Raw genomic sequence first — 26,858 nt, forward strand, 5'->3', positions numbered from 1 at the left:
ATTATTTCAATTTCCTGGGGCACCTGGGTGGCTCAGTTGGTTGAGTGTCTGACTTTAGCTCAGGTCATGATCTCATGGTTCATGGGTTGGAGCCCCGCATCGGGCTCTGTGCTGACAGCTCAGAGCCTGGAGCCTGCGTCGGATTCTGCGTCTCCCTCTCCCTCTCTCTCTGCCCCTTCCCCGCTCTCTTCTCCCTCTGTCTCAAAATAAATAAACATTGAAAAAATTAAAAAAAAAACCTATTTCAGTCTCTCCCACACTCAGCCCCTCCCAGTCATTGCTGTGTAGCTTTGAAAGCCAGAACCTCCTGCGTTCTCTCTTTCTTTCCTGGATCCCTAGCTTTCCCCTCAAATCGGTGCTTTTACTCCTTCTGTGAAACATGTGGGTGTGCAAAGGAACCTTCCTCCGACACTTGGAGATGTGTGTCTTCACCGTAAATATTTCTGGAATTCAAATTATTTCAAAAAAAAAAAAACGTGTTTTTATTTTTCTAAATTGTGATAAATGCGCAAGACAAAAACATTGTTACCATCCTAACCATTTTAACGGGTACAGTGGGCTGGCATTAGGTCGATCCACACCGCCGTGAAAGCCTCATCCCCATCCGTCAGGAAGTTCTGCCCTGAAATGTTTAGCTGGGAGATAAGAAATGGGACTTGAAATGCCCAGCAGGCCCTTCGTCCCTGAGGACGGGGACATCGGAGTTTTAGAAAGGTTCTGATGCATTTATGTGACGTGTTAGCCAGAATTAATGGTCTCTCTGCTTCTTGCCTTCGAACAGCTCTGAGCAGCGGGTGCCCTGTTCCACTTCTTACCACAGCTCTGCTTTGCACTCCGCTGATGGCGTCACAAAAGCAGGACCTCTGGGCCTTCCAGAAATAAGACAAGTGCCAACCGTCGTGATTGAATGTGATGACAATAAAGAAAACGTGCCTCATGAATCCGACTACGAAGACTCTTCCTGCCTCTACACAAGAGAAGAGGAAGAGGAGGAGGAGGAGGAGGAGGAGGGTGACAGCTCTCTGTATACCAGTGGGTACCCGCCCCCCCCCAGCTCTTCCCCGGGGAGGGGGGGGCTCATGGGGGGAGCTGCCCTCCGCTCTGGGTTCCAATCTGGGCGTCCACTGGCCCGGGGTCATAGGGCAGCTCAGTGAGGAAGATGAAAGGGTAAATGTCCCCCAGGGACCCTCATAGCTGCAAAACTTGCACCATCACGCTGCCCCTTTCTTATCTCCTAGGTGGCTTTTTCTTCTTCTGATTGCTTCCCTTGGGATCCGACCCCGTTTCTGGAAAAAAAAAAAATGAGGGAGGGACCCTGAAACTCAGTTCCAGTCCACAAAGTACTCAGAAATACTAGCCACTGTGTATGCAACAAATTCATTTGTAAATGTACCTCAGCGTTCCAGAAGGCCTGAATTTAAATTTCTCATTTAAGGCCTTCACCTGCACCAGGACCCAAGAGAAGCAAGGGAGAAAAAAAAAAAGCAAAGCCCCAAAGCTGTCATTCTGGCCGTGAATAGTAAATTGTAGTTACGTGAGTACGCACTGATTATTTGGTCAGCTTTTTTTTTGTAAGTTTTTCACGTTTGTTTATTTTGAGACAGAAAGCAAGCAGGGGAGGGGAAGAGAGAGAGAGAGAATCCTGAGCAGGCTCTGTGCTGCGAGCTCAGAGCCCGATGTGGGGCTGGATCTCACAAACCAGATCATGGCCTGAGCCAATATCAAGAGTCGGGTGCTTGGGGTGCCCGGGTAGCTCAGTTGGTTAAGCGTCTGACTTCAGCTCAGGTCATGATCTCACGGTCCATGAGTTCGAGCCCCACGTCGGGCTCTTTGCTGACAGCTCGGAGCCTGGAGCCTGCTTTGGATTCTGTGTGTCCTTCTCTCTCAGCCCCTCCCCTGCTCATGCTCTGTCTCTGTCTCAAAGATAAATAAACATTAAAAATTTTTTAAAAAGAGAGAGTCAGGTGCTTAGCCAACTCAGCCACCCAGGCACCCCTATTTGGTCAACTTTTTAATGAAGTTCCATAATAGCAACCTTTTACTGAATACATACAGTGTGCCTGCCAGTATGCTAAATTCTTACTCTCTTATGTGCATCTTACAACACCTGGTGGCATGGGTACTGTGGTCCCATTTCACAGATAAGGAAGAATAAAGAGAGGAAAGGAACTGGCCCAGAGCCTCACATCTGTCTAAGAGGCAGTGCTAGGATTTGATGCCCGCTAGGTCTCATTCCCAGGCCCTTATTCTAAGTCCAGTGGGGCTCAGTCGCTTGAGCAGTTGACTTTGGCTCAGGTCATGATCTCACTGTTTTGAGTTCGAGCCCCACCATGGGCTCCGTGCTGATCGTGCACAACCCCCTTCGGTTCCTCTGTCCCCCTCTCTCTCTGCCCCTTCCCCACTCATGCTCTCTCTCTCAAAAATAAATAAACATAAAATAAAATAAATAAAATAAAATAAAATAAAATAAAATAAAATAAAATAAAATAAAATAAAATAAAATAAAATAAAAAATACAATACCAGGGCACCTAGGTGGCTCAGTTATTTGAGCATCTGACTCTGGCTCAGGTCATGATCTCGCCGTTGGTGGGTTCGAGCTCCATGTCGGGCTCAGTGCTGACAGCTCAGAGCCTGGAGCCTGTTTCAGATTCTGTGTCTCCCTCTCTCTTTCTGCCCCTCCCCTACTCATGCTTTGTCTCTCTCTGTGTCTCAAAAATGAATAAATGGTAAAATTCTTTTTTTTCAATGTTTATTTTGAGGGAGAGAGAGAGACAGAGTGTGAGCAGGGGAGGGTCAGAGAGAGAGAGAGAGAGACAGAGAAACTGAAGTGGGCTCCGGGCTCTGAGCTGTCAGTACTGAGCCCAACGTGGGGCTCAAACTCACAAACATGAGATCATGAGCCAAAGTCAGATGCTCAACCGACTGAGCTACCCAGATGCCCCTAAAAATGAATAAATGTTAAAAAAAAAAAAAAAGACCAGTGGAGGAAGAAAGACCAGCACTATTAAATAAAATCTAAAGGAACCCTCCCCCAAACATGGAACTTCCCAGCCTCTCACTGTTGCTTTACACGCACCAGGCTTCAGACAGCTAGCTGAACTGGAGAGCTGAGAAGACGCCTGGTGAGCAAGCAATGAGGTGGTGGAAATAACATCGAAGAGAGAGAACCACAGAGGGGTCACCAAAGCCCAGGGGACCCCTGGGTGGGAGTGGCTCCCACCGTTTCCTGCCTGGAGAATTGAACGATTTATACCACGGGTTCTCAGCCTCGGCACCACTGACACTGGACCAGATCATTCTTCACTGGGGGGGCCACCCTATGCGTCATAGCATGTTCAGCAGCACCCCGAGCCTCTGCCCGCTAGATGCCAGGAGCACCCTCCCGCCCCCCCCCCACCAAGACCCCAGTTTTGACAACTGGAAAATATCTCTAGACTTTGCCAAGTCTGTCCCTGGCGGGGGTAGGGAGATGCAAAATCGCCCTTGGTTGAGAACCATAGATGCATTCCAGGCATAAGGAAGCCCCCTCCTCGGCTCAGTCCCAGAATGTTCCCTGTTGGAATGATCTTGCCTCCACTCTCGCCCCAAACTCCGCCAACTTTGCCCAAATATACTTTCCTTCACACACCCCGGGGTCCCCTCCAGCTGTCTCCTGCGATTACCTGACTTCTCTGTCATCTCGGAGGCTTCCCCCCTGCAAGGGGCCGCCAGCCACTGCTGGCCCCAAGTGGCCTCTGTCCCCTCTTCTCCTCTGCTGTCGGCCCCTTCTCCTCTTCGAAGCTCCCACAGCTCCTCAGAGCCTCTGACCACTCTGTCTTGCATTCTGTTGCCCTCCCCAGGCCCCGCCAGCCCTCCTTTGTGATGCTGCCTGCCCGCTGGGGGTTCCTGGGGGAGCTGGGACCCTCACCTGCAAGGCACCTGGAACCTGCTGCTTTCGGGAATTCTATCAATGAGCGCTTTGAATGAGGCCTTAGCCACGCCCGGGTGTTAAACCCATTATGGCGGCCTTCCTGCCTTTAACCTTGAGGCCCAGCCTCGCCAGGAGGACAGGCGGGTTTGCATCAGCATTAATGACTCGCTTCTCCGTCCTGCAGCCTCCCTGGCCATGAAGGTGTGCAGGAAGGACTCCTTAGCCATCAAACTCAGCAACAGGCCCTCCAAGCGCGAGCTGGAAGAGAAGAACATCCTCCCCAGGCAGACGGATGAAGAGAGACTGGAGCTGAGGCAGCAGATCGGCAGCAAGCTCACGAGGTAAGTCAGCCCGCCGGCCGTCAGCTCCGCGGACTTGAGTGGAATCCAGTTTCCATCCCCAGGTCAGGCCCGGGCGCCCCTTGAACAGCTGCCGGCTGGAAAGGTCCGCGGAAAGCTTTCCGCTTTTCCAGGGTTGCTTTTATAGTCCCTTCCCCTTCAAGACTCAACCAGATCTTGGGAATTTGACTTGAAGAAAGGTTCAGGGAGAAGCACCACCATCCAATAAGACGGGACCGCCTGCATCCATAGGGGTTGTGGCTTGGCGAGGCCCAAAGCAGTCAGATAAATACATTCTCTGCTACGCTGTGCAACTAGAGGGGACCACAGGTTAATCGGGCCTCGTTGCTAACCTGAGCGGTGGCTCGTATTTGCAGCTACTACAGACACAGGTGTAGCAAGCATGTTACAATCGTGTGTTAAACACCCGTGCGTGTGTTTATAACCTAGGGCATGTTGATGTATCAGCTAACGCTAGCAGAGCGTGTATTATGTGCCTGGCATTTCTCTTACACATTTTGTGCGTATTGAGTCACTTAGTCCTTGAGTCTCGCTACGAAATGGGCATCTGCGTGCCCATTTTACAGAGGAGTACACCAGGGGCGGAGAACTAATTACCCGCGCGGTGCTGCACAGAATGGCTCCAGAGCGCCCCCTCTTGGCCACGTGCGTGACACCGCCTCTCTGTTCTAGGAGCTGGCACACGGAGCCCCTTCCCTTGTAGGAGGCGCTGTGCCCAGGGTTTGGGCTGTGCTCTGCCTCTTGGCACAGTCGCCTTGAGTGAGTCACTTTTCCTCTCCGCCTGTGTTTCTGCAACGGTAAAATGGGAGTTGCAAGAATTCAGAAGCATAAGGAAAGCCTTCAGGCCCATCCCTGGCCCACAGTACACACTCAGTCATCTGTTATTATTTCGTTTTCTCCTCCCATCAAGTCCGACAGGTAGCTTTCGTGGTCTCCTCAAGGACAAGTGAGGACAGTGGTGTATAAAGAGCTAACAGAGGCATAGCCGTCACCCAGCGGCATGCTGGTATTCTCCCCTCCCAGCGGATTTAGTTCTTTACTTCCGGGGCAGCTCCTGTCTCGTGGTCAACTTGGTTTCGGTCTGGAGGGTGCTGTTTCACTGGTGCAGGGCTGTGTAACTCGTCGGACACTGATGGACGATATGGTCTCCCTTCTGCCACCTTTAGAGTCCTAGGATGCAAATCGGTCACCACCTGCCTCTCGCACACGCTCATCGAATGCGGTAACCCGTTCGGAGTTTAGTGATCCGCATCTCTCCGAAAACTGTGGTGACGGCTCCTTCCAGCGCCCCGGAGAGCCTGTCCCATCATTGGCTCGTTAAACGTTGTTCCTTTCCTGGAACAGACATTTCTGTCCACGCAGCGCTCACCCCTTGTCCTCATTGTCCTCCTTCAGCAACTGCTCAGAGCCTCCTCCCTATTATCATCCCTCCTGGAGACCGCGCCACTCCCAGGGTATAACCAGCGTCTCTTTCTGGGGGTGGGATGGGTGGCTATAGGTGTGGGCTGCTTCCTGAGCCAGCTTGTTCCGTTTTGCACCTAATACAGATAGGGCCGACCCTTGGTGGGACTCGGGGAAGAAAGAAAGAGCCATTTCTTGAGCCCAGCCCATCTTCTCGAAGGGCAGCTCCCTCATGCCAAGGGTCAGCACCCTATATTGTATTTGTTCTCCCCACTTCCCACTTCCCCGGCTTTGCTGCTGAACAAGCAGAGCCCAGGCATGTGAGGGGGGAAATGGGGGAGTTCTCTGGGGGACATGATGTCAGGGAGAAGCCAGGACATCTGGCCGCCCAGGGTGGCATCTTCACTGGGGAAAGAGAGACAGGTGGCGGTTGGGGGGGGGGGGGACGTGGTATAGAAAGCAGATGTACGGCTGGCTTCTCTACTTACCCATTGTAGAGGTGTTCCACCCGGAGGTAAGCGACGAAGTGAAACAGGAAATTGCTGTCCCAGAACATACTCCCCAAAAGGGAGACAGCCCCCAGCTTCTCCTGCCTGAACCCAAGTTCCCATCTGGCCGCCATGACCGGCCGGCAGATGGGAAGAGACCCAGACCATGCACGTGCCGGAAAAAGTCCTCCTTGAACATCAACCCTTGAACATCAAGTTCAAGTTATCCTTGAACATCAACCCTTCCCAACCCTTCCTCTTCTAACAACACTTAGCTACTGCCTGCAATTCCTAAAATCCACTGAAGGTTACCATTCACCAGCCTCTTCCACCCTGATGGTGGCCCGGGGGAGAAAGAGGGGGGTAGGGAGGGCAGCATTGGGCATATTTGCGGTGTTGAGCTGGCCGGCATCCTTGCTCCGAGTTCACCCCGTCTTGGCTCCCTCTTCCAGCTAGGGAGTTTATTTCCTTGCGGTAAGACCCCGGGCATCTCTAGATGTAGAAAGTGGATCTTAAAGAGAGAGGATTGTCAGAAGTGTTGAGCGGGCTGACTGAGTACTATGGTCTCCAGCGGCCAGGCCAGTCTGCATCTCAAGCCAACCTTCAACATAGTGCAGCCACTGATTCACACCCGAGGAGTTTTCGAGACCATTCCCTTTAGAATGAGAACCCAGCTCTGTGCTCACAGCCACTCATTTATCCCGGAGCCAGGGCTGAATGGAAGGGACTTTCTGAGAACCAGAAGGTGACAGTGGTGGAGAGAACTAGTTGTAGGACAGGAACCTTGGGTTCTAGCTCTGGTTTCTGCAGTTTCCTGAGCAGGCACCTGCCTTCCCTGGGCCCTCACTCCCTAACCCGAGGGGATCAGATTAGGTCATCTGATCACCTTCCGCCATTTGTGAGCTTAATTATCGACAAAGTCGCTAAAAGAATGTTAGAAACCTGCATTGAGTTTGCTGCGGGTCTGTGGCATTCTTTGGCTGCTGGAGGTGGCACAGAAGGACTAGAAATCTCACCTGCTTTGAAAAACACGAGGCCAAGTCTGTTGTGCTCACGGAGTGACAAGCAAGATACAAAACCTAATGTTAGCCTGGCAGTGTTAATAGCATAAAACAAACAAACAAAGCAGCATTCCAAGAATGCTCCCAGCTTGGGGGTGGGAAGCAGAAACACCACGTAAAACAATGTCAAGCATAAGGCAGAGAATGCAAAAACATTGTCCTTTCAAAAATATGTTCTCATGGATGCCATTGGGCACACTCTCCAGAACCCCAATCAGGGAGCCATCTGGGTGTCTTGACAGTCGGTTGCCATTTGAGAAATGTGGGCTGCCCTTGAGACCATGAACATGGTCCTCTGGGTGCACATTTGCTCTGCGCCTTCTGTATACAGACTCAGGATGGGTGCAGAGAACCAAGGGGTGAGCAAGCCCATCTACTTGGGTGTCGGGGGTACATACAAGTAGCAGGACTTCTATTTAAATGTATTGTGTATCATTCTTGCTTGTGTGTGTGTGTGTGTGTGTGTGTGGTATATGAGTGCACTTGTGTGTGGCTAAAAGAAATGGCATATGTGGGGGTGCATGCCTAGATTTTATTGATGGAGTTTTTTTTATAGTTTTTTATGTTTATTTTGAGAGAGATGGAAAATATGAGCAGGAAAGGGGCAGAGAGAGAGAGACACAGAGACAGAGAGGGAATCCTAAGCAGGCTCTGTGCAGAGCCCGACGTGGAGCTCGAACTCATAAAACTGTGAGATCATGACATGAGTTGAAATCAAGAGTCGGATGCTTAACCAACTGATAGAGCCACCCACGCGCCCCTATTGATGGAGTTTTCAAAAAGCATAGAGTCCCCAGGTCAAAGGGCCCTTCTCAGGGCTATGTGAGGAAGACTTTTCATCTCCCGTGACCTCTGGTCCGTGGAAACGTAGAACCTCAAGGTAGTCCCTCAGCCCACCGGAGCCCCGCCCAAATGCAAGACCGCGCTGCTCTCCGTCTGGGTCTCTTCTCGGGAGCCCTCCAGGCTGGACCGTAGGAGGTGCTCAGCTCAAGTGTGTGCTCTTAGCTGTCGGATTCACTCCTGGTTCTTTTCCTATACCGAGCTGGTTATTCTCCCGAGAGAAATATTCAGTCCACAGGATTCCATTTTACTTGCCACCGATTTACCACCCACCCCCCCAAAATCACAGAAGAAATGAGGGAGCCATGGCTCTCAGTGTCCGTAGCTCAAGTGGCCTCCTGATCAGCCAGGGATATGACTTCTGTTCCTTCTCCGCTCTCCAGCCAGGGGTGTCGACCGGGCCAGGGAGTGAGACTCCCCTGCAGGGCACAGAGCCCCTGGGAAGGGGGCTTTCAGAGACTGCACAGAAGCCTGACGCCTAAAAACATCATGCTGTTGTCTCTGAACTATCCTTTAGAAAGCAAATTGTTCTGTAAGTCACCAGGACTGCTCGTTTTAAAAGGAAGGAACTAAGACTCTGCAACATGGCTCGTTCATGATCACTCAGCAGCCAGTGGACTTAGACCTTCTCTTAGGGAGCTGCCAGCTTTCCAGACCTAGCCGGCTCGGTCCTCTCCCACCAAGACCCTCTCCGCCGTCCGCTTGAGTCCCCTCTGGAATGTTTAGATGAGACAGAGGGAGGAGAGAAGCCTAGGAAGAAAAATCAAATGGAAGGCGCCTGGGCAGTGGATGTAGGAGCGCGTAATCTAATGCACGCTCGGGAGTAAGTGGGGATTGAGGCGGTCTGCTTCCCTCACACACTTGCCCCCCGAAAATACCTCTCCTCCCTTGAAATATCAGCCTCCCGCTCGGGTGAAGTGCCTTCACCTTTTTTGCAGCCACGGTTGACCAGAATCTCTCAGCACCGGCCTGAGCGGGTGCGTGCCCAGCCCCCACTTATCTTTGGAAACATCTCCGTGGGGAAGCTCTTGAAAGCCACGCTTGGTTTGGGGAAGGATGTTTCTCTTCGGGATGTCCTTTTTCTGGACCAGACGTGTCCAGAGATTCAGGCCGTTTCCCTATGATTCCACCTGAGGATCAAAGGAAGAGACTTAAGCTTCTCAAAGTATTCTTTGCTGTAGATGCATCACCCTGATTGACCTGTGTGTTTATCTCATCTCCCTGGGAGTACAGCTCTGTGTCAAAATTTCCCCTTTTTATAAGGAGACCAGTCATATTGGTTGGGGCCCAACCATAATGGCCGTGTTTTAACTTGGTTATCCCTGTGAAGAGCCTGTCCCTAAATAAGGTCTTATTCTGCGGTACTGGGTTACGACTCCAACCTACAGATTTGGGGGAGATATGATTCAACCCATAACATTTGGGGAGGTATAAAGTGGGTCTAGCTAGGAAAGGGGCCCCAACCACAAATGCACGTGGGGGCAGCCAGAGAGTAAACATAAGTGAAGCAGGCAGCTCTGAGATTGTTAACAGAGAGTGTTGGGCACAGAGGCACTGGCACGGGACACCTGGGTGCCTCGGTCAGTTACGCATCTGACTTCGGCTCAGGTCACGATCTTGCGGTTCGTGAGTTCAAGCCCCATGTCAGGCTCTGCGCTGACAGCTCAGAGCCTGGAACCTGCTTCGGATTCTGCGTCTCCTTCTTTCTCTGCCCCTCCCCTACTTGCTTGCGCTCGCTCACTCGCTGTCTTTCAAAAATAAATAAACATTAAAAAAAATTTTTTTAAGAAATAAAGGCACTGGCACCATTCACCTTTAGCCCCTGTTGTTTTGCAGAAATGAAGGACTAGTTTGTTATAGCCTCTGAAAACGAAATCCGGATTTGTTTAAATGACAGTTCCAAATTTTTAAAACTTGGCACAGAGCAAGGAGAATACATTTATGGACCAAATCCAACCCCGGGGAGCGCATCTCTGCCTGGGTCCCTGGTTTTGACCTCTGACCTGGAAGACCTACTCTTTCGTCCGTGTGACACAACCCTACCTTCTGTGGGGAAGTGTGCTACGCATTTTGCTGAGATTTTGAGATGGGAATATTCTGTGCGTCACGTGCGTAAATGTGAGAGCGTTGTATGTGTGTATCGGCAGCAATTGGGAATTAACATCTTGTAGGGTCCAAATTCATTTGCATGTAGGTATTTTTGTGGATGGATCCTTAAAGCAGTCCACCACGTTCCTAGAGAGAGCTTGTGATCCAGCGTTCTCTGTCTTGGGAGTTTAGTCAGATGACTCTTGAAGAATACGTTCATTTGGATTTTTTTCCTCAATGCCCATGAGTCTGGGCATCAGAAGGATTTCAGAAGCACCTGCTGCTCGTTGATCGTTCGAACGTACACCTAAGGTATGAAAACCAGCACTAAGCTCCAGGTCCGGATCAGAGGTAGAACCCTCCTTTGAGAAGTACGAAAATTCTTCTCTCCTCCTCGCTGGGTACGGTCCCCGTCACTTAGCGAGTCGCTATCGTTATTCTGGCGGAGGGTGGTGAACGAGATGGGGCCAGTGGGAAAATCCCCCTGGAACTTACTATGTTATTGCCTTGTATTTAGAATGTAATAACGTGGTGGAGAGAAAGAGTGTGCTAAATCCGTGTGTTCTGCTGCCAGGTGGCTCACAACTAGAGTCACCACGAGCAGAACACAAAGTGATACGTGCAGAGGATTAGGTCCTGCGTTAAATCAGAGTGCAGCATTCAAGGGAGAAAATTGAAATCCATTTCTTACGCTCATGGCACAGGCAATAAAAGACAGTCATTCTGACTTGTAACTGTGGCTTGCTCACCCACCACTTGTGGTTTGGGAAAATGCCGCCATCAGTCAGCCACACCAGGCTCTCATTCTGAGGTGGCAAACAGCATTCCCCACACCCCCCAAATCTAAGGACCGATGCAAAGCGTGAGCTGGCATCTCCCCAGGCTAGGTAATTTCTTTGTTTAATTTTTTTTACTGTTTATTTTATTTTTGAGACAGAGAGAGACAGAGCCATGAGCAGGGGAGGGGCAGAGAGAGAGAGAGGGGGAGACACAGAGTCTGAAGCAGGCTCCAGGCTCGGAGCTGTCGGCACAGAGCCCGACGCGGGGCTCGAACTCACAAACCGCGAGATCATGACCTGAGCCCAAGTCAGACGCTCAACTGACTGAGCCACCCACGCACCCCTCCCTAGGCTAAGGTAATTGCTGCTGCTGCATAAGCACGTCCTAAAAATAGGGATAAGACTCGAAGGTTCTGTAAGTTCAGTTCAACTTTGGCTGAGTGCGCCCTGGACATGAGTCACTGCGAGCCCCCACTCCAATGAGGAAGGAGGAAAGTAGACCCGGGTGCACTTTGGGAGGGGTGCCTTGTAGACCCCGCCTTGCAGGCCAGGCGGCTCCATCATGGTCATCCCCCGGCATCTTGACCGTGGCAGTGGTGGTGGTGGCAGTGGCACGGAGCCCAGCCCAGGGGGGGACCCGGGGAAGAAGGGAAAGCGGGTCATGGCATCTGCTCTGCTTCCCATCCACAAAGCCCGGCTGGCTATGGCTCCGACCGGTGGGCTCTCTCTGCGGATTCCGAGACCACCCCCTGAACCAAAGTGCAGTGAGGTCCGAGTCACCTCGCTGACGCTGCGTGAGTGCACGTGGTTCTTCGGCATCTGCGTGGCACACGCGTGGACCCGTCTGGTGTCTCCCACACTTGATGCCTCTCCCGTCACCTGGCCGCACAAAGCAGAAAATCCTCTTTAAAAAGCCCTTCGGAAGCGCTGGCATCTCGTGAAAGGCGCTGAGCTGAGATCTGCATGAGGCACCTTGGGAGGAGGTGGAATAAAACTTGCAGAGCACAGGTGTGGAGGCTGTGGCCTTGAGGCATGAGCCACGCCCATCACAGGACCCACGGCCGCCGTGGCCAACAGAGCCTCCTGAAGACCCAAGAGCCTCTTGCCGCCCCCCTCCCCACTCCAGCTGTTAAGAAATGCAGTGAAGACAGAGTTCTTGACGTCTTGTTACCAAGACGGGCTTTCTGAGCCCTGACAGCGTGCGTGCGTGTGTGTGTGTGTGTGTCCAGGGTGGAGGGGAAAGGGCAGGATTGCACTTTGCAAGCCTTATGGGGGATGTCAAGGAACAAAGCCACATCTTGTCAGGCACTTCCAGAGCTCTGTGCTTGTGACTCGCAGCTGCCCCGGCTGTCTGTTTTTCCATCGTACAGGAAGGGGTGGCGGGCAAAAGGGCTGCTTTCTACTCAGCGAAAACAGAATCCGTCTATGTTTAAAACTTGCCAAGGTTAAAAAAAAAAAAAAGTGGCCATCACTGGGGGGGGACAGGGAGTCTCATTTTGTTTTCTGATTCATAGCTTTTCTGAACAGCTGATTCTTCATGCCAGCAACATGTCAAATCTGGGACGCTGCGGCAGGGAGGGTGCAACTCTGTGTTGTGCTACAGACGAAGCAGAGAATGGGGGCATCTTCCAGGCTGCTGTATGGCCACATTTTAAGTTGTTAATGGCCCTTTTAGTTCTCCGGTGATTTATGTCCGGGTCGTTATTGGGGTACTCCAATGATCATGCTTGTTTGTCGTTAATTTAGCGGACGGCAGAAAGGCCCTTTCTGTCTCTTGGAATATTTGGCTGGGTAAGAGAGGAATCAGCCTATCTGCATTCAGAGGCAACCACTCAGGTGATGGCCCTGGACATAACATTACATAAGACTCCAGAGGCCTCTCTGTTGATAACAAGCTTTCCCACTGGCATTTGAGCTGATAATTTTCATCTCAACCCTGCAAGATGGCCGTTGTTGGGATCGCTTCGTGTAGGTGAGGAAACTGAGCTGAGGATCGTAGAGGTGATAAGCAGCAGAGAGAAAGACATCTTTCAAACCCCAGACTTTCCTATTTGAGGCAGACATGCTAAGAAAAATGTTTAGCCTGGTTTAGTTTTTGTGTTGGATGGAATTTCCATCCCAGGTACCCGGGGTTGGACGGGAGTTGTGTGGGATGGTGGTGGAATTCTGGAACAGAGCTCCGTCTTATGTGTGCAGATGTCCTCAAGGGAGAGAGAAGCTATGGAAGGAGGAAGGGATAGGGGATTTCCTTCCATCTTGGACTTCACTGGGCTTTTTATTGCATTTCAGGAACACTGCCCACGGAGGGTAGGAAGAGCTGAGGTTTGAGTCTAGAGAGACTCCTGCCTGATAGAATGTGGGGAGTGAGGGGATCCACGCGCTGGTTCCCACAGTGTGGTCAGTGGCATTAGCATATCCTGAGAACTTGCTGAAATGCATACTTTCAGGCCCCCCCCCAGACTCTGAATCAGAAATTCTGAGGATGGGACCTAGACATCTGCATTGTAACAAGCATGATTCTGACACACACTGATGTTTGGGAACCAGTGGTCTGAGGAGAAAGAACAATCCAGGCCTAGGAAGCTAGACCTTAGATTGAAAGTGCCATCCTCCGTTTACTGGCTGGGTTCCTGTCCAGCCTCAGTGTCTACCTCTGTAAAATGGACCTTCCACCCAAGGTCATCAAGAGCTCTAAATGAGTAATTCTTTCAATTGTCCCAGATAACGAACACTGGTTCCTTCCCTCTGTCTGTGAATTTGAGTGTTAATATTATGCCAGCCTCTCACTACTCAGAATAAGTCATGCTATTTGCCCTAACAGACAAATCCTAAATCCCAGTGGCCTAAGGCAGTAAAGGTTTGCTTTTCACTGGAGTAAAGCCTTATGCGGATCTGATGGCCTCTCCATCATATAGCCATCACACGCTTCTAGAACACATGACTCCAGCATCTCCATAGCCAGGGAAGAGGGAGTAGAGGAGATAATCCACATCACTTCTGCTTAAAACCCACCAATGAGAACGAGGCTATGACTCCAACCCAACTGCGGGAGAGGCTGGAGAAGGTGAAGAGCATTTGTAGTATTTGATGAGCACAAAGGACCTTAACTACAACTCTAGCCAGCCAGCGTTGGTCATAGTCCTTCTTTCCTTAAGGGTTCCGGTCATGGTGCCAGTCATATAAAAGGGGCCATCGTATCTAAAACAGACTCGATTAAAAGACTTTTCAGAAACTGGGGTGTGTTCACACAGTGGGAATATTACACGGTCTTTAAAACAAGAAGGGAATGCTGCCATTTGCAACAGCATGGATGAACCCAGAAGACGTTATGTTAAGTGAAATAAGCCAGACATGGAAAGACAAATACTGCACAAACTCACTTGTATGGAGAGTCTTAAAAACCCAAAAAGATCAAACACAGACTTGACAGAGAGTAGAATGGTAATTACCAGAGGCTGGGGAGTTGGGGCGGGGGGGAGGGGTGGGCAAAGGCAAGTCTGTGATCAAGCCGCACAGACTTTCAGTTATAAGATGAATAAGTTCTGGAACAGGTAATGAACAGCATGGCAATGAGAGTTGATAGTAACACATTGTGGGGGCGCCTGGGTGGCTCGGTCAGTTGAGCCTCCAACTCTTGATTTGGGTTCAGGTCATGTTCTCACGGTTCGTGGGATCGAGCCCCACATTCAGCTACATGCTGACATCGTGGAGCCTGCTTGGGATTCTCTCTACCTCTCTCTGCACCACCCCCCTCGCTCATATGTGGGTGCACGTGTGCTCTCTCTCAAACAAACATTTAAAACAAATGGTAGGTAACACATCGTATACTGTAATTTCCCGAGAGTAGATCTGACGTGTCCTCACCACACATCAAAAAAAGAAAAAAAAAAGGTACCTTATGACACGAGGTGATGGATGTGTTAATTTGAGAAAATCATTTCACATTTTAAGTATACCCAGTTTCCATCTGTCCCAAATGAAACATAAATAAAGGCCTTTCCACTGTTGGCCGAAGTATAGAAGGCAGCCAGTTGGCGGTTAGAAGGCAGAGAGCACAGTTTCTCGGAGGGGAGCAGACCACGAGAAGAGTCTTGGAGAGTGTGTGTTGGGGCCAGCGTCTCTGCGTGCTTGCGAACGGCATCAGTGGATGAATTGCTCCTGAGGTCCAGTTGAGTAAAGCAACTCATAGCATTGAAAATCATCTCACTTAGAGAAAAAAGAGACCCCCCCCCCCAAATAAACACTTTAGCCTCCATCTAAAGAAGAAAAACAAAGCAAAAACTAGCTTAAGTACAAATGGATGGGTGTAAGGTGAACTTTCCAGGGCCACAAGTTACTAAGGGAGACCACGGACACTCGGCTTCAACAAATTAATTCTATAGTAAACTATTAGTTAAGCACCCACTGTGTGCACAACACTGGGCTGAGCGTCATTAAAAAACGTAGCTGGATAACCATCCCTCTCAAAGGATTAAGACGAGCTAGTCAAGGCATACTCATTTTTCGGGTTTACTCTGGGAAAAGATCAAAGTGGCAAGTTCTGTGGGGAACGTGTGGATTCTTCTGGAGCGCATGGTTTTATTGGCATGAATTTCTTAGACTATTTATCTTCCCATATTTTTCCTTTATTCCCAAACGAATGATGGGGGTCAGCGGGGGGGGGGGGGGCGGGATCATTTAAATATTGAATAATCCAAACCTTTGATTCAGAATCATTTTCTCTGAAACCAGCACATGAATGGGAACATCTTCAACTCGAGTTGTCATAGCACTTTTCCTGCGATACAGTCTTTTTCTTGCCGCAATCTTTTGGTCCCCTTATAAACTAAAACAGATAAGGACGTGTCATTTCTATCACACTGTGATCCAGGAAAGGACTCTCGGAGCCATTTGTGAACTTGCCAGGAGGCAATAAATACACTGAGTTCAGTTATCTTGAGAAGCATTCAAAGTATCTTTCGATCTTTGGTTGAAAGATAATTTTGTTGCTTGGAATTCTACCTCAAAATGTGGTCTGGTGCTTTCAGAATGGCTTATTCGGATTTTCTTTTTCTTTCTTCCGCGATGGGCTTTGTGCCTATATCTCGAGGAGAATTAATATACCTGAAACTACTATCACACTGTGTGTTAACTTTGTAAATAAAAACTTACAAAATTGGGGCACCTGGGTGGCTCAGTCGGTTAAGCGTCCGACTTCGGCTCAGGTCATGATCTAGCGGTCCGTGGGTTCGAGCCCCACGTCGGGCTCTGTGCTGACAGCTCGGAGCCTGGAACCTGCTTCAGATTCTGTGTCTCCCTCTCTCTCTACCCTTCCCCTGCTCACACTCTGTCTCTCTCTCTTTTTCTCTCTCTCTCAAAAATAAACATTTCAAAAAAATTTTTTTAACTTAGAAAATTAATATCCCTCAAAAAAGGGAGAAATATATTCACGTCTCTCTGGAAGAAACAGGCCAGTTATTTGATTAAGAGCTTCACAGGTCATATTCTCAGTTATTTTTCTCAATTCATTTCTGAAAGAAAAACAGATTACTGAAAACGGAGGTTTTGAATTAAATCTTTGAGGAGCGTTTTCAGTCATCCAAAGGCCCATGAAGAAAGGGATTCTTGAATTCTCACAGAGGTGGGTTCTTCCATGGGCACCGTGCCCCGCTGGATCGTGCTTATTAGCTCATAGAACATTTCAGTCAAAGGCCCCAGCAAGAGATGATTCCCCATCTTAGCAGATGGGGATTCAACTATAAAGTTGAATCATAGCTCGGAAAGTCTCAATAACTTTGAAGACTGAGGAGGTACTTTGGAGGATCCTTTACCTGGTGCCTTAGTTTGGAGTTTGCCTGCTCTCGCTGTCATGCGGATGAGTGAAGCTCTCATCGTGTATTCTGACGATTTCTTTGTTCCTTGTTTTGATGGTGAAGTTGGCACTTCCGGTCTCCAGGATAATTTCCAGGGTACGTAAGGTGCCTTCTGCCTCGCCCGCCAAAATCGTCTTCGGGTTGCGTTATAGGTGATTTTTCTGCAGCTCCCTTGGAGAGCTTGCACACTGTCCTGAATACTTAAATTGCAGAGTTGGATTACACTTGAGAAATGTGCAGTACAGTTCTTTTTCACGTCTGCCCGCACATCTTTGCTTAGTGGCAAAATACCGCGGATCGCGTGCAAAATGCTAATAATGAAGAGTAATTCATTTTATTTATTTTCATTACATTCATTTTACTCTTAGTTACAGCGCAAAGATTTTTGTAATAGCCTCGAAATCTGCATAGATGCTCTCACTAAACAGAATATAAATGGGAAAAATCATCCAAAGATACAAACCCTGGAGAATCACTTTTCCCTCTGATTCTGAAGGCAATTCCTTTGAAATATAAGTGAATGCGCTTCTATTTTAGGAAGTGTGATCATGAAAATTTTATGTCCTTTGCCCATTGAATCGTGAAAACAATAGTTCTTCAAAACGGGAAGCCTTGTTAGTTTCTTTGGAAAAAAAGTAGGCAGGCAGATGAATAGTGCACGCTCACAGGTAATCCGTCTGTTGAAAAGAGTTTTTGCTACCTTAAATCCAGCCCTCCTTTTGGCTTCTAGGATTTTCCTTGTGTTGTTCATCTTTATACTGTAACTTACCAAGCTCTTTTTCTTTTTTTTTTAATACTTTTTAAAGTTTATTTATTTTTAAGAGACAGCACAAGCAGGGGAGGGGCAGAGAGAGAGAGACACAGAATGTGAAGCAGGCTCTGAGCCGTCAGCACGGAGCCCGACGTGGGGCTCGAACCCACAAACTGCGAGATCATGACCTGAGCCGAAGTCGGACGCTCAACTAACTGAGTCACCCAGGCGCCCGCACCAAGCTCTTCTTAAAAGACGCTAAGGTAGGAGCGCCTGGGTGGCTCAGTCGGTTGAGCGTCCAACTCTCGGTCTCCTCTGGGGTCATCACCTCACGGTTCATGAGGTCGAGCTCCACGTCGGGCTCTGTGCAGACAACACGGAGCCTTCTTGGGATTCTCTCTCCTTCCTCCTCTCTCTGCCCCTGCCCCCCCTCGTGCTTGCTCACTCTGTCTCTCTCTCAAAATAAATAAATAAAATATTTAAAAATGAAAAGATGCTGAGGGTAGTCGATTGCGTCTCCCCGTGAGTTACTGATGACCCGGTATCAGGGCTGCCCTCCTGAATCTGACCGAACCAGGGAATCTGCTGTCTGTATGTCCATCCCAAGAAGCCCGGCCCATGTCCCATGCAGGGACACCCTCCTTGTGTGACCTGGCACCCCCTTTGTACTCATGGGAGCTAAGTGGACGGCTTCTGCCTGGAGCCTGCCGTGTGGGTCCGGCACATCCCTGGAGCACCTCCCCTCCCCACCCCGGGCCCCCCCCCCCCCGCCGTGTCTCAGTTCTCTGTCACGGCGCCCTCTTTCCTCACAGTCCTTGACGAGCAGAGTCCTTTGGGATTTCACAGCCCATGAGATCTGATTCTCACCCCACTGTCAACGAGCAGGGCAACAAGGACATGCTCAGGCGTTTTCCGTGAAGGAACCGTAACTCCACGTGGCTTCATCCAGACACAAATGAAATAAGCCCGTTGTTTTTCTTTTCTTTTTGAAAGCCTATGTGCGGTCTCCAGTTCAGGCTCCTTGAGAAATTAGCAACAACAAAAAAAAACGGTCACAAGTTTGCACCGTGTGTCACCTGGTCTCTGGTTCATAATTTATTCGTAATAGAATGCTGAGGTATGTATAAAACTGTGTCGGTCATTTTCTTAAACATTCATCGTTCCCATAAAAGATTTCAAACAGCCAGTTTGGTCTGGCAATGGGCTGGATCCAAGAGGACATTCTGATCTCCCTTATGTACATCACAGTTGTCCTCCCGTTGAGTTGATAACAGAGCCCTAAGGTCAGGGACCCCGTGAGAAGGAAGAAATCATCCTCATAAGGCCAAGGAAGGTGGGGCAAAAACTCTTATTGAGGGAAGGGTGCCGTAAGTGGGGGAGCTCACAGCTCAGCCACATGGCCACCGCTCTCCTCCAACTGTGGAGCCATCGAGACTGAACCCCCGTGTGGGCCAACGCATGAGAAAGGGACAGGAGCCCGGAAGCCCCGAGGGAGGAGGATAAGAGCATAGCATGGGGACAGTTGGCATGAAAAAACACTGCAGGGGAGGTGATGCCTGGGAGACAGGACGTCTGCCAGATATTTGATCTGTGATGGCCATGACGAGGAGGAGAGCATTGTTGTGTTCAGGTTCGCGGTCTCGTGTGTTGGGGACCCGGCATATTGCCTCTTCTTACGCGAGTAAGAACCACACAGCACGTGACTAGAGAAGAACCCTTCCATTTTGCATTGAGGAACCAAAACCATTTGCGTTGCGTGTGCTGTGACACGTCTTGGGGTTCCACTGCGCTGGGCATGGTTTTCAGGAACGGGTGACACCCTGTGGCAGGGGCCACAAGCTAGAGCGTGAGGGCCACATCCGGCCTGTTGGGACATCCCACTTGGATGGAACTCAATGGCTTTTCCCTGGTATAGTGACAGAGTAGAGTGGCAGTGACAGAGATCACATGGCCCACCAACCTTGAAGTATTTACTGTCTGGCCCTCCGAAGAAGAAAGAAATGACACATTAAAGGATCTAGGCGAAGGACATTTGGAGAAGGTGGCCTTGCCTCCTGCAGATTGACATTTACGAAGTGCATCAGCTTAAAATCTCCCCGTTAACGGGGAGAAACTTTATCTTCACGCAGAGAGGGTTCTGTTCCCTGTACTAGTTTCTCTAATCAGAATGATTCCATTTGCTTTTGCTTACTTAGCCCAAATCTGAAGCCCCGTATTGCTTCACAGATTATACTAGGGATATAGTGCATTGTTTTTAAATTCGCTTTATTACCTGAGCGACTAGAAAAGCTGCTTCAAGGGCAACCGGGAGCCCTTGGCCAGCGGAGGAGGGATGGGCTGTACAGACAGACGAGAGAGGGAATCCGTGTAGCAGAAGATGTGTGTTGTCCTCAAGAAAGGAGGGGCCACACGCCATGCCCAGCAGGCCCAGCTGGGAAGGGAGTTTCAGCAGGAGTGATACGAGGGTCATCTTGTTTTTGCTGCGGGAGCTGGATTCCGGCCCCAGGAAGAGGTACGAACGTGCCAGGAGGAGGGACACGAGGAGGAGACGTCCAGTACTGGCACCTGGTTCCTTGAGCGCCAACCTCGGGACGGGAGATCCAGGGGACACCTGGACCCAGCCTCGCACAGACGGGAAGACAGGTTGTGACGGAGGTTCCGGCAAGCCTCGGAACCACAGACACTCAGGATGTGTGTAAAACTGAGGTGACCGGGGGCGCCTGGGTAGCTCAGCTGGTTAAGCATCCGATTCGCGGTTTCGGCTCAAGTCGTGATCTCAAGGTTGGTGAGTTCAAGCCCTGCGTCAGGCTCTGCGCTGAGCCTGCTTGGGATTCTCTCCCTCCCTCTCTCTCCCTCCGCCCCTCCCCCACTGGCCCGTGTGCGCGCTTTCTCTCGCTCTCAAATAAACTTTTGAAGAATTTAAAAAATAAGATTGAGGTGACCAGAGCCCGACAGAACCTCTGTAGGACACTTACTGTGTGACGAAAATGTGTACTTTACACACGCACGCCCCCCCCCCCCAACGTGTGCCCATGTCGGGAGAGCCCGTGTTCTGACTGGGGACGTGGGGTGCTGAGAAGGACCCAGTGCTCTGCTGTGGTTGATGGTCCCCCATCCCTCCCCCCACCACCCGTGAAGGCCCAGAAGGAGGCCTTCCGGGGCTCTGAGAGGCCGAGCGTCCCCCCGTGGGTGGGATCCTGCTTTCAGGCAAGGCTCAGCCTCACGGTGTTCCTCGGTGAGAGACGTGGCGGTTGGGGTGCTCTCCCGGAGGAGGAGACCGCTCCTGACCGAGGGAATGTTCCACAGTGAGTCATTTCCCTCAGGAAGGAGGGGGGCCTCTGACACCTCGGGAGCTGGTTCTGCTGGTGGTCCTGGGAGGGACGTGACCGTCATGGCCCAGGGCCGCTCATGGAATCTGCCCAGTTTTCTCTGGGCTCATACTGGGCCTTGCAGCCCTGAGACGCTGCCTGCCCGTGCCCGGGTGCCACTGTCAAAGTGCACACGTGGGAGAGTGAGGGACTGTGTGGGCCGTGTACCTCATGTGACCAGAACGTGAGGACGTCAAGCAGAAAACCAGAGGGAGGGACAAGAACGTGGGCTCTCATTCACCATGCTGGGAACTAAGAGTCCTTTGGTAGCTACGTGCTCTAAGTTCCCGGTCACCTTTTGGGGAATACATTTAAGGAGAGACAGCCTCTTCTCACAACGGGTCTCCCAGAGCATTGGGTAGATAAGGCCAAAAGGAAGTAGGGAGAAATCATTTCTGTTTCCTGTGTAATCAAGGTAAAATGTATTCGAAGTGTCCCTATCAGTCCGTTTTCCCGTTCCCATTAAATAGATCCTTTCCCGGACAGGTCAACCCTTCCCATTCATCTTTCCTGATCCTTTTAGAATTAACAAAAAGGTTGCCAAAGAATGCAAAAATGCAAATCCAGATTGTTGAGACATTCCTAAAATCCACCATGCTGCCAGAAAGAAAAAGGGGGGGGGGGCGGGGATTGAGGAGGAAGGGATCTGGTCTGTTACATCACATATACAGAAAGATACGTCTTATGAAAGATGATCATGCCACAGGAAAGCACTTACAGTTTCATGAGAATAACTACATTTGAGGCGCCTGGGTGGCTCAGTCAGTTAAGCATCTGACTCCGGCTCAGGTCACGATCTCACGGTCCATGAGTTCGAGCCCCGCGTCGGGCTCTGTGCTGACAGCTCGGAGCCTGGAGCCTGCTTCGGATTCTGTCTCTCTCTCTCTCATTCTCTTTCTGCCCCTCCCCTGCTCACGCTCTTTCTCAAAAAAAAATTAAAAAAAAATAACATTTGATAACACCCCTTTGGGCTGCAGGGTATATCGGCTTAAAAATGAAGCTTTACATTTGGGGCGCCTGGGTGGTTCAGTCGGTTGAGTGTCCCAGCTCTTGATTTCGGATCAGGTCATGATCTCATGGTTGGTGAGCTCTAGCGCCACGTCGGGCTCTGCGTTGACAGCACGGAGCCTACTTGGGATTCTCTCTCTCCCTCTTTCTCTGCCCCTCCCCCAAGTTAGCTCACTCTCTCTCCAAATAAACATTGAAAAAAAGAGCCAGTTTTACATTTAAAATTAAGGAGTGAAAGGGGCACCTGGGTGGCTCAGCAGGTTGAGCTTCCAACTTTAGCTCCGGTCATCATCTTGTGGTCTGCGGGTTTGAGCCCCGCATCAGGCCCTCTGCTGTCAGCACAGAGCCCAGTTCACATCCTCTGTCCCCCTCTCACCAAAACCCCCTCCACCCGGCATCTGAGACTCTTTGGGGTTTTTGTGTCCTCATCTCTGGGTTTCTAAACAGCCTGGGATCTCAGCTGAGCCTGAGTTGTTATTTTCTCTAGAAATAAAAGTTTGTGGGAGGCCGTGGGAAGAAACTGGCCTCCAGCCACGCTGGGCGAAGAGAGTTAGTCTCCAAAGGAGGCCGGGGCCTCGCGTCCCCTCGGACCTCTCCTTGTTGAGCACTAATGGCCCTGAGAGATTGGCCCGTTGGGGGTGAATGTGAAAAAGTCAGGAGCTGTACATAGTCTGCAGCTCCTAGAAGGAGTCCAGGTGGGAAGAGACCATTCAGGGCCTACGTCCAACTTTTCATCCCTTGCCTTCCTTCGGAAAGTAAATCAGGGATCCTGTCTGTTGTTTATTGAGACCCAGCAAAGCAGAGGCATTGGGGAAATTTGGGACCATAACATTTTTTGAATGAACGGATAAATGAGTAGGTGAATAAATTAGATGTATACTTTTAGGCCATTCTCCTATGGTCTGGGCTGTGTACGTCACCCTACCCACGATACCGTCCGTGACAGTCACTCAACAGTGACACCCAGAGCTTCCTCTTTTCATTGGAACCACCTGTCGTCCTTGCCCCAGAGATCTGTGTCCATCAAAAGCAATATTCTTTAAAGGATTAAGAACAGTAAGTCTAGAGATGCCTGGGGAAGGCTCAAGTTCAGAAAAGACTCCTGTAGACGCCCATGTATACTTGAAGTTCCTGCTTGAGCCTAAATCAGGTCTTTGCGGAGACTCGGACGGTTGTGGACAAGTTTGGTGGACGTGTCCTGAGTCCGCCAGAGGTCAGCTTTCTTGCATGAGATCAGCTCCATTGGCATGAACATCCGTGCCCGCACGCTGGGGAGGCAGCCACTGGCGGTAAAGTGACCAGGTATTGCCAGGTGGCTTTTCCAGCAGCGAAGGCAAAAGCCATCGGTGAAGGGGTTAAGGCATGAAAGTGGCCGATGCTATCTGATAATGGCAGGACATGTTAAAAACTAAGTGCGGGGGTGGTACCTGGGTGGCTCAGTCGGTTAAGTGTCTGACTCTTGGTTTCGGCTCAGGTCATGATCTTGTAGTTCGTGAGTTGGAGCCCCACATTGGGCTCTGTGCAGGCAGTGTGGAGCCTGCTTGGGATTCTCTGTCTCTCTCTCTCTCTCTGCCCCTCCCCTGCTTGCATACTTTCTCTCTCTCTCTCTGGCAAAATAAATAAACTTTAAAAAAAAATTTTAAAAGAAACCAGAAACCTGGATTAATAATAAAAAAACAAAAACAGGGTTCACCTGGGTGGCACAGTTGTTTAAACGTCCAACTTCAGCTCAGGTCATGATCTCATGGTTCCTGAGCTCGAGCCCTGCATCAGGATTTGTGCTGACAGCTCAGAGCCTAGAGCCTGCTTCAGATTCTGTGTCTCCCTCTCTCTCTGCCCCTTCCCGGCTCATGCTCTATCTCTCTCTCTCAAAACTAAACCTTAAAAAAACAAACAAACAAACAAAAAACTAAGTGGGGACTCCCAGAAACAATTGGGATAATTTGTAAAGATGGGAGATTATATGTTTGTATGACATGGGAATATTGTATGTATGTCATCTGATTGTTTTTCTTGGCTTATTCTTCTTGATTGGAGCACCGTACCCATGTTGAGCCTCTACCTTTAAAGAGAAATGGCACGATGATTATCTCATAAAGGTACTATTATCTCACGTTCTCTTGATCCACCAGAGTGGATATGTGTGACAAAGCAGGTGTCTCCTTCTCCACTGGTTTTCCTCAGTGTCTCAAACAGGAAGCTTTCCAGACTGTCATCTTTCCATCCATCTTCCACCAGGAAACGTATGGTTCACAAATTACGATAACCTGGGGAAGATTTATTTACAGCAGAACTAATAATGAAGATGCGGGCAGGCATCAGAATCCTCAACACAGAGCTGCTGGCCATTTCTGTCAAACAACCAGTGGTGACTAATGAGGTGAGCCTGGTTCTCGGTGTGGTTCACGTAGATTACTGCTGCACCTTCCATAAGGACCAAGAAGGCGGTAGACTGCTTATCAGGGTAGCTAATGGAAGGCCTAGACCAATGTCTGGTACGTAACGGATGGACAGTCAGATCGACTCACTGATGCATGACAGATGGATGGATAGATGATGCATGGATGGACAGATAAGATGAAGCTAAAGGTGACCGGATCGCCTTAGTCACGTCAACGTGGTGGAACCGTGGACTTGTTTTCATTTCCACATTCCTTATCTTTTGATATCATATTGTCTCAGGATTTGTTGTGATTGACTCTTCCCATAGAGAAGGCCATGTTGAAATGAGCATAGTCTCTGGTTGACTCCATTAACTGTCTTAATTTCTCTTGTAAACAACTCAGATACCCTTTCAAAAGTGAAATCTTCCTGATTGCTAACATTGGGTTTATGCCTGAACATGCCAATTAATACCGAAAGCATTCGCTATGGAGGCTCTTGGGTCTTTTTTTTGTTTTTGAAGATTTTTATTTTTTTCAGTAACCTCTGCACCCACCATGGGGCTCAGACTCACAACCCCGAGATCAAGAGTCTCATGCTCTACTGACTGACCCAGCTAGGGGTCCCTAGGCTCTCAGTTTTTGTAACTCTTTCTTATCAAACGGGTTTGATGTGTAGCAAAAGCCCTTGTCTTTTCCAACCTGAATTCAACTCCACACAACCAACATTATTTCAGTGTTTTCTCTGGTTTGTAACTCACGATACCTGAGCTTAGCCGTGGGGCCTCTCACACTGGGGCCACAGCCTCCGGGGGGGTAAAGCCAAAAACATTTTTTCTTTCTTTTTTTTCTTTTTTTCTGAGAGTTTATTTAGAGAGAGAGCAAGAGAGAGAGAAACCGAGCAGCAGGGGAGTGGGGGGCTGAGAGGGGGGCAGTAGAATTCCAAGCAGTTTCCACACCGTCAGCACAGAGCCCGGTGCGGGACTCAGACTCACAGACCGTGAGATCATGACCTGAGTCGAAATCAAGAGTTGGACGCTTAACCGACTGAGCTACCTAGGTGCCCGCCCATCTTTCTTGAGAGCGACCTGTGTATCTGCTTGAGGTCAGAGACGTTTCTCAAGTTACCAAAAACAAAATATCATGGTTTATGGTTGCTTTTAAAAGGGACGTTTGCCTCCCATTCTCACCCGGGCCTCTCGGCCCCCCTGGGTGGCCAGCAGGCTGGCTTGTGGTTGTGGCCACTTGTCAGACAGCGAAACTTGGCACAGAGGTACTGCGACACGACGTGCCCTTCTGGTTAACGTTGGAGGCAGGCCAGGAGGCAGGCTCTGGACCCCAGTCCATTTTCTCCTCTCTGGGCTCTTTCCTGTGCTGTAGGCAGGCTACTTGTGAATAGCCTGAGGGGAGTGAGGAAGAAGAAGAAAATTGAAAATCATTGACTGAAATTCCTGGAAGGAGTTGGGTGCACGGTGCAGTGATCGAAAGAAGGGATAGCAGGGCAGGGCGTAGTTCTAAGGCATAAAAGCAGAATTGCTGTTCACTTTGCCCAGAGGAACCTCTTCAGTGGTAGGGGCACCTCAACGTACGACGCACAACTCCCGGGACGGATTATTATTCATTAATTGAATCACCCAAGATCTGTGGAGCCCCTCCCGTGTGCCAGGGGCTGCACTAAGTCTAGAAACACAGAGATAAATAAGACATCATCTGTGCCCGCAAAGGATTCCCCGTGTACTTGAAAAGGTGGTCGCGTCAGTGGGTGGATAGGGGTGAGGCCAGGATCCGGACGGGGGGAGCCCAGCAGGGGGAGCCGTTAGATCTGCTGGGAGACTCCGAGGAGGCCACGCAGGCACGAAAGGCGGAGGCGTGGAGAGAAGTCCGGCTCCTCCGAGGTCCCCCCGCCTGTTAGGTGACAGACCCACGCTCGTCACTGGCACGCACGGTGGTGTTTCTGAAGCCACCCCCAGGAGAGGCCACTTCTGGGGCTCTCCCCACGCGTGAAACCTGCTGAGGCACAGGAGCTAGGAGTGTGGACAGAGAAGTGAGAGCCCTTGAAAACCCAGCAGAGAAAGAGCTTCGAGGAGTAGCCGTTCACTAGAGGTGCCGCGTGGTAGAGAAAGGTCCGGTCAAATGAGGGCTCCGTAAAGGCCACTGGATCTGGGACATCCATCCTCAGTGACCTGGACAAGAGCTCTTTCCTGATTCGGGAGAGCAGGGTTTCTGAACCTCGTCGCCGTCGTTGCTCGGCCCGGCTGGTTTTGCGTTGTGAGGGGTAGGCGTGTGCACGGTAGGACCCCGAGCTAGATGCCACCATGGGCCTCCCCGGTCGTGACAACCCGAGTGCCCGCAGATGTGGCCGGAAGTACCCTGGAGGCAAAACCATCCGGGTGGAGAACCAGGGCGATAGAATGGTGTGGACTGATGGTGATGACTTAGTGTCCCCTCACGCTTGGACCACTCTTTGGAAAGGTCTGGAAGCCCAGAGCAGGCTGGAGATGGAGACTCCCTGGGGGAGGAGCAGGGTGCCAGGAGGGTAATCTGTGTTGTTTCTAATGGAAAACACACGT

General features: G+C 50.2%; 1 protein-coding gene across 10 annotated transcripts in view; it reads left to right on the plus strand.

The window, feature by feature from the left end:
- The window catches only part of PHACTR1 (phosphatase and actin regulator 1), a 560,468-nt gene that overhangs the window by 506,599 nt on the left and 27,011 nt on the right, over positions 1-26,858 (plus strand). For all 10 annotated transcript variants that reach the window (XR_008298732.1, XM_027040300.2, XM_027040305.2 and 7 more), the window contains 2 exons: positions 782-1,032; positions 4,097-4,253. Coding sequence is in view for 9 of the 10 variants with exons in the window: in XM_027040300.2 (XP_026896101.1) it covers positions 782-1,032; positions 4,097-4,253 (408 nt within the window). In the remaining variant the exon portion in view is untranslated. The remainder of the gene's footprint in view (positions 1-781; positions 1,033-4,096; positions 4,254-26,858) is intronic.

Source organism: Acinonyx jubatus, chromosome B2, assembly GCF_027475565.1.
Source record: "Acinonyx jubatus isolate Ajub_Pintada_27869175 chromosome B2, VMU_Ajub_asm_v1.0, whole genome shotgun sequence".
In the NCBI taxonomy this organism is placed as follows: domain Eukaryota; kingdom Metazoa; phylum Chordata; class Mammalia; order Carnivora; family Felidae; genus Acinonyx; species Acinonyx jubatus.